Genomic DNA, 7,428 nt, shown 5'->3' with positions numbered 1-7,428 from the left:
GTACCTCCAACTCTGGATGCTGGTGTCTCGCGTCACCCTTTCCCATGAGCCAGTCACCCTTTCCCATGAGCCAGACAAGCTGACCTGGAAATGGACGGCCAACGGCAGCTACACAGCTAGGTCCTGCTACCAGGCCACCTTCAACGGATCTATCACTTGCCGCTCTTGGAAGCTGATATGGAAGAGCTGGGCCCCGCCGAAGGTCAGATTCTTCCACTGGCTCGCCAGCCAGGACCGCTGCTGGACTGCGGAGCGCCTCGCCCGCCATGGCCTCACACACCACCCTCGGTGCCTCTTATGCGATCAAGAGCCGGAATCCATGCAACACCCGCTGCTCGCATGCCCATTCGCGAAGCAGACCTGGCACGGAATCATGTCCTGGCTGCATCTCCCGACTCCGGTGCCTGACCAGGATGCCACGCTCCACGACTGGTGGCTGCGGGCTCGCGATGCTACGCCCCCTGCTCCGCAAAGCGTTGGCCTCCGTAGCGCTCCTGGTTCCTTGGATGATCTGAAAGCATAGAAACGTGTGTGTATTCAACCATGTAACCCCATCCTTAGTCGAGCTAGACGCTGCGATCAAGGACGAGTCCACGAATTGGGCTAAGGCAGGAGCCAAAGGGCTTAGAGTCACCCTGCCATCCTCCTGGGACGTCCATTGATTCACTTGTAACACCACTGTACTGGCCTCTTAGGAGGATGTTCTCCCCCATTTTTCATTGTAACACCACTGTACTGGCCTCTTAGGAGGATGTTCCCCCCCCCCCCCCCTCAATGCAATGAAACGCAAAGGTTTTTTGCGTTTTCTCGAAAAATGTCATCATGTGCTCATGTTTTTAGACCAAATGCCTTAGGCTTTAGGGACAGCAATGCTGACATGGCCCCCCTCGTCCAATTTAAGATCAGCGGACGGATCGACAGGAACGGTACCCACATGACAGTGCATGAACAGTGCCCGGCGCTACGGGGACGATGTGCAGTGCCTGGCCATGTTACGCCGTGGTCACTGGATCTCTGTCCCAGCCATCGCCGGTCCTCTTGCAATGGCTGGCACCGTGCCATGGGTCACCGCTACGCCATCATCAAGAATTTAAAACTGTGATCACTTACAGTTGCAGAAGCAATTCAGAAACATAGCAAGTTCAGAATTATTCAGACAAGTGGCTAAATGATGGATCAAGATCTTCTTCCATGGCAACACAACCGGGTCAATTTGATCCTAAGTCTGTTCGTGTGCGCCTTTATTCTAGGCATTGCCAAACCATAAGCCTCTAGGCAGGCAACGGCACCAAGCAAAGAAAATGCAGGATCCCGGGTTTCAGACCGAACAAACGGCGTCGATCGCGTGATAAAATCACGCACCGAGCGGGGTGACCGGATCGGAGCGCCGTCGTCATCAGTGCATCCGGTCGAAGTGCGAGGCGTGGTCGTAGGAAGGCTTTGGGAGCTGGAGCTCGCTGTCGTGGTCCCCCAAGCGCTCGAAGACCTGGAACCGCGGGTGATCATCTAGGGGTGGCCCGCCGTCTAGCCAGAGCCCTGCCGATGATCCCAGCACGTGCATCGCGGGGTTGGGGGTGCCGGCAATGGCAGCCACCCCAGAGTGCATCTGGGAAGTTGGCTGGAGGTTGGCAGCACCCACTGGGTTGCTTGACAGAAGAGAGAGAGCATGCTGAAGATCCGGGGCGCCACTGGAGTTGGGGGCGACAGCGGAAGCTTGGACACCTGGAAACGGTAAACAAGCAGAACTTTTAGTGTTAATGTCCATCACCAAGGAAAAGATTCTTTGGAGTGCCTAAACATACTTAAGAATATAATCGCCACATATCCAGGGTTAATGCGCAATGTAAAATCTCAATCCGTTCTGAATTTATTTATTTTTGACTAGCAATCCTTTCTGAAGTTCTCATTACTTAATATTCCCTCCGTCCCAAAATAAGTGTCTTAAGCTTAATACAAGTACTAGAGCTAGTACAAAGTTAAGACACTTATTTTGAGACGGAGGGAGTAGTTAATACTACCACCGTGCAAAATAATTGAAGTTCTAGGATTGTCCCAAGTCAAACTTCATTGAGTTTGACCAAGTTTATATAAAAACAAAATCAACATTTACAAAACTAAAATTACTTAATTAGATTCATTATGAAATATATTTCACATTATATATATTTGTGATTTTTTCTATAGACTTGGTCAAACTTTAAAAGGTTTGACTTAGGAAAATCCTATGACTTTAATTATTTTGGAACGGAGGGAGTAGTAAGGATAATCCTAGCATAGATGGAACCAAAATTTTCATGATTCTATAACAGACTACTGTTTTATTTATTTATTCTGACCCCAAAGCTTGCCTGCATGTGCATCATTATCAACGACTTTCCACATGAAAAAAAAACTATTAACTAAGTATTTGTGCTGAGCAACTCAATCATGCCAGATTATGACAAATAAAGTAATCCACCGCCTGGTCTCTTCCTGGTCTCTTCCGGACCCAAAGCTATAGTCTCAAATGGTACTAATCACAGTTTCTGGTAAATGTCAGAATCAAATCAGTACTAAGAAGATGTTGAGAGCCTGACAGCTCTTCTAAGGTGGATCAGTCAAAGATTGTGAATAACTGTAGGACAGGAAGTACAATCATTTACGAAGAAGCAAATTCAGTAAAAGGGTGTGATTAACCAAAGGTTGCTAAAATAAGGGTAGGTGACATAGCAATCAGGTCCCCGGATCACAAAAATAAGGACCATGTGTATAGTCGCATGTTGCAAACTAAACTTACCTAATGAAATGTTGAAATGATACAGCTATATGTTCAGAAAGTGCAGAAAGCTTCGTGTCAGTTATGTTAACTCAAAAGAACAACTGACAAACAGTTGAAAATTACTCGTAGAAGAAACATCCAAAAGGTATGATTCTATGAAGTGGTGCGTGAAAAAAACACGAAGTGGTGCATTTATCTATGCTTGTTTTAGTTAGGAATTTTAGGAAGAAAAGTTTACATTTAAGTGATGACCCTTTATATGGCCACTGTTCTCCGTCTAATCAGAAATTCATTCATAAGTGGGGAAATACCTTGATTAGGGAACTTTGTAGAAGTTCCCTTGAATGCCATGAACCCATCGAAACCATGATGTGCACCATGCGGCATAACATTGTCCGACATCTGCTGACTAGATAAATGCATCCCATCAACACCTGCAGCAGTTGTTGGCTTTAACCAAGGAGCTTTTGTGTGTGTAACTTTGAAGCCTCCTGGTTCATCCCATGAAGAACTTCCACAGCTTCTCATTTGAACATATGGAGCCTGACCGAATAGGAAATTTGGCTGTTGCCTTGCATCTGTTCAAGTCATTACGAGAGTTTTAGCACAAAATGTCCATAAGTCAGAAATGTAACTGCTTCCATAACTCCAAATCCTCAATTTGTTTGTACAATTATGCATTTGTTTTTTCTTTTCTGAATCACTATACCATTGACACGATAACATAATTATTAACAGACAAAAGTACAAAAATGTTTTGAGTAATAGTATAAAGTAAAATGAATAGTACATTGGGCACAACTCCTTAGAATAAGGACAACTATAATTGTTATCCATTAATTCCCATCAACAGGAATCATCATAAATTGTTCCTATCAACAGAAACCCTCACAAATGGGATTCACCAGGATCACAAAGAGCCTTTCCGATATCACACTTACGAAAATCGTGACTAATTTTTTACATTATGATTAGTGAGGAAATTTGAACCAACAAAGAAATTGACCATTTCCCACACAAAAAAATGCTCTGCCCTAGTAGTTTTTTGTGCCCATGAGTTGGTGTGAGCATACGTGGATGTTTTAAAAGGACATATGTAAGCATCTTACTTAATGCATGAATTTCACAAAACATAAGGCAGATACAAGCTTAGTACCCTACCATAAAACATCGTAGACATCCTTGACGAACTGAAGGAAATTGCTTCTGGCTGTGGCTTCCGCCTGCGGGAATTATGATCATTGAGACGCCTACGGCAGCTTCGCTTTTTCTGGTCAAACTCAGACAAAGCATGAAACCTAGAAAGAAGCGGAAAATCAAAGAAGGGAAAGAAACAGATCAGAACAACGGTTTTTTTTCTGTCCTACAGGATGCCACTATTTGCAATCTAAAGCATCTCACCGGCTGCACTGTTGGCAAAAGCGCCGCTCCAGACCAGCGACAACAACTTTGGGAGCCTTAGAGTGAAGTTCACATACTCTATGCTTTCGATGGTACTCTTTAACAGAAGAGAGATCAACCTTGCAGCCTTCAACCTGACAGTATGAGTTATGTGCCTTCTGTTGTTCCGCCTTTGCCTTCTTGCTCAAAGCAGGAGATTTGTTCGGCACACTCGCAGCACCCGATGGCGAGCTCTTGACACTCTGCCCTCCACAGACATCCTCAAAGTAGGTTCTCTTGCCGAGCTTCAGGCCGATCACCGGCTCTCCACTGCTCACTGCCACCACAGACGACGGAGACGTTCCAGTCCTCGTGTTGTCAACTTTACCCAACTCAGTGTTTTCGCTCGTGTTCCTGTCAGGGTTTTTGACGGGCGCAAATCTGAACTCCATGTTGCTCCCAGCCTTGGACGAAGAATCGATCGACGCGGATATGGAGCTCTTGGAGGAGCCATACCCCATCTCCGAGCTGGAAGAGAAGGTGCCGCTGCCGCCAGAAGAATTGAGCGGTTCATTCCCCATGGCAGCCGCAACGGCAGCGAATCTTGGCTCGGCCTGCATCGCATTCTTGGGGTTGTCGCCGCCTATCGGCGGGAAATTCTCCCAGTCCCACAGCACGGAGCTCCTCTGGTTCCACTCCATCCCAAACGAGCCCATGCCAGAGCCCAAGATCTCCGGCGCCGCTCCTCCTCCTACTTGTGTGTCAAAGCTGCTGACACTGAAGCAACAAAATGGAAGAAAAGAGGTGTTAGCAAAATTAGATAGATTGAAAAATCAGGAGTAATTTTTTTTGCACTTGGAAAAATCAGTGATGATGAACAGCTTAGAACACACATGAGCAGCACCGAGGGCAGGAGAGAGGAAGTACACAAAGATGATGCACTGCTGGTAGTATCTACTTATCATCAAACGAATGAATGAATGCCGTGTACCACTGCGCAGCAGAGAGCATGCAGAGTAGTACCTTTCTTCACAAGTGGAATCGTCAGTTATGGCAAGAAGAAGATGATCAATTCATGATTCCATTTCCCAGCAGCAAGAGAGACAAAAAAGGAGAACACGCAAGTACCTGGAGGGACCAAAGATCAAGTTGTTGTATCTCCCCCAGAATAACAGGCAAGCCAGCAGAATTCCTGCTCCTCCTCCTCCGGGAAGCCCGGAGCAGCTCCCTCCCCGATCAGCAGCACGCCGGAGAACAACCACGGAGCTCCCCCTCGACCCGGGCGAGCCGTGGTGCCGCACCCATCAACCGGAGAGAAGAAGCTCTGCCTCAGGCCCTCTCGGCGCAAGGTTTGCCTCCCCCCTCAAATCTCACCTCTAGATGGGATCTAATATCAGCTTGAAAGAAAAGGAAAACCAAACCCAATCACGGCATCAGCAACCACCCCGGCGCTGGACCCTACGGCGCATCATGACAACCACCCCGGCTTCACTCGCCCCAATCAAGATCTTTCACCACCACCCTAAGAGCCAGTGGTACCACCTCTCACCTCACCTCACCTCAGGGCTGCATTATTTCCTCCACGCACCACGCTGCCTCTGCGCCACCCTCCACACACACAGAGATGCAGATCAAATCAAACCCCTTTGGGACGGCGGAGGGGCAGGGAGGGGGAGAACCTATACCACATCAAGTCAGCTGCTTTCTTTTTCTGTGGGGGCAGGGGCACACACACTTTCTATCTACCCGTCTAGAGGGAAGGGAAAGAACTGCTCATGCCGCCCCATGGTGTACAGCCTACTGTATGCAATGCAATGCAATGGAAAGGGAGATCGATGAAGAATCTTACTGCCGCCTCCTCCTTTTTGCTGGAGAATCTTTGTCTCCTTGGTGTAGTCTCTAGTGTATCCCTCCCTCTGCCTGGCAGGCACTTGGGAGGATGAGGGCCTCACAAAATCAATCAAAGGAGGGCTACTACTACCACCAGATAAGAAAGACAAGACCCACAATAATCCACACACACACAAATGAGCTAACTTTTTCTCATGCCATGCCCTGATGAACGAGATGATGCCCCCACCTGACCTGAGTAGGCCTGGAATGAACAGAAAGTGTCAAGTGGGGATGGATTTGGATGCCTCTGCTGCTACTGTACTGCATCCTCACACACACAGCAACGACCAGGCACATGCCCTCCCTGACACCATCCCCAAGAGGGCTCAGTTGTCAAGAGAGACAGCTAGGCTTAACGCACTCATCTCACCACATGTTTACTGTTACTACTTCTACTACTAGTAGTGATACTTATATGCATCTACTACTGTACAGCAAAATCTTCCGTGGAAAAGCAGCACCGAACTACGAGGTCCTCAGCAGCAGCAGATGCATCATCGCCTCCTCAGAGAATGACAAAGCACAACACATCTGAACCAATGAAAAATAGCGCGCTACAAGATTTATTGCTGCCCTTTTCCAGCTGCTATAGAAGTTACGAGAGATAATTGCATGAAGGTATCATAATTGGGGTAGTACGTTTAGATTGGTATCAAGAGTGGTAATTTTCACGTGTCGGTACCAACTCTCGGGCTAGCCGCTGCAAAAAGGCTTAAACTGAATGTTTATACGTATTCACACTGGTTTTAACCGGTTAGGCCCGCCCGGCAGGTGCCACGTTGGCCAATCGGCACGTGCTCGCACACTGACGAGGGCGAGTCCGGTTTGGTCGCTCTTAGCCAGGTTCGATCAAACCGGTTCGTCCAGCCCACCTCGCACCTCTCCCCTCGAACCCTAGCTCACCCGAGCGTCGGTGAGGGGGACGATGGCGGCGGAGACCTCCCATGCTCAGGGTGTGGTGCGTCAGGGGGAATCGACGGCCATGGCAATGATGACTCCAGCTCAGCGTACACGAACATCGACGATAATTTTTCGGAGTCAACGTTGTCGGTAGAGCAGCGGTTGCGGATGGCATAGATTTGGGTGGCGAACCCTAGCTGCATGCAAGATTGGACGAATGGAATCGACGGCTACGGCTTACTCTAAGTGTTCCTAATCTTCCTTCCTCCTCTGCTTTTAAATTGGGGATTATGCTTTGTTCTTCCAATTAGGCTTGAGGAACCAGCGTTGTATTAACTTAAATTGTGCATTAGGCATAGGGTCGGGCTTAGGTTAACTGAAATTCTATTGATTAATAGAATTTGTTAACTTAAATTGTTTATTCTTAAATACAATTGTTTACTGTGAACTAAAAAAATTAAACTTAATTCTTGTGTTTTGTTAAGACTAATGTGAGT

General features: G+C 47.4%; 1 protein-coding gene across 3 annotated transcripts; it reads right to left on the bottom strand.

Annotated features, from left to right (window-relative positions):
* Positions 1 to 1,085: 1,085 nt before the first annotated feature.
* Positions 1,086 to 6,334, bottom strand: LOC123404443 (squamosa promoter-binding-like protein 3). 3 transcript variants are annotated; one of them, XM_045098374.1, is made up of 6 exons: positions 5,267 to 5,926; positions 5,032 to 5,165; positions 4,160 to 4,915; positions 3,920 to 4,056; positions 3,070 to 3,336; positions 1,086 to 1,722 (listed from the first exon to the last, which is right to left on the bottom strand). In XM_045098374.1, exons 3-6 carry the CDS (start codon positions 4,852 to 4,854, stop codon positions 1,397 to 1,399), a joined length of 1,425 nt encoding a protein of 474 aa, XP_044954309.1. In that variant the 5' UTR covers positions 4,855 to 4,915; positions 5,032 to 5,165; positions 5,267 to 5,926; the 3' UTR covers positions 1,086 to 1,396. The 3 variants fall into 3 exon arrangements, with proteins under 3 accessions (XP_044954309.1, XP_044954310.1, XP_044954306.1); XM_045098375.1 differs by lacking the exons at positions 5,032 to 5,165; positions 5,267 to 5,926 and adding an exon at positions 5,988 to 6,334; XM_045098371.1 differs by lacking the exon at positions 5,032 to 5,165.
* Between the last annotated feature and the right edge of the window lie 1,094 nt (positions 6,335 to 7,428).

The sequence above is a fragment of the Hordeum vulgare genome, chromosome 6H (genome assembly GCF_904849725.1).
Source record: "Hordeum vulgare subsp. vulgare chromosome 6H, MorexV3_pseudomolecules_assembly, whole genome shotgun sequence".
Taxonomy (NCBI): domain Eukaryota; kingdom Viridiplantae; phylum Streptophyta; class Magnoliopsida; order Poales; family Poaceae; genus Hordeum; species Hordeum vulgare.
This window is presented reverse-complemented; position numbering and strand designations above follow the sequence as displayed.

What these genes read in the sequence shown, in the direction of transcription:
- LOC123404443 (XM_045098375.1), bottom strand. Translation starts at nt 4,854, where the DNA reads ATGGGCTCGTTTGGGATGGAGTGGAACCAGAGGAGCTCCGTGCTGTGG. An exon ending in GATGTCTACGATGTTTTATG is followed by an intron (nt 3,337 to 3,919) that starts GTAGGGTACTAA and finishes TGACTTGAACAG; the next exon opens with ATGCAAGGCAACAGCCAAAT. An exon ending in TACAAAGTTCCCTAATCAAG is followed by an intron (nt 1,723 to 3,069) that starts GTATTTCCCCAC and finishes TACCGTTTCCAG; the next exon opens with GTGTCCAAGCTTCCGCTGTC.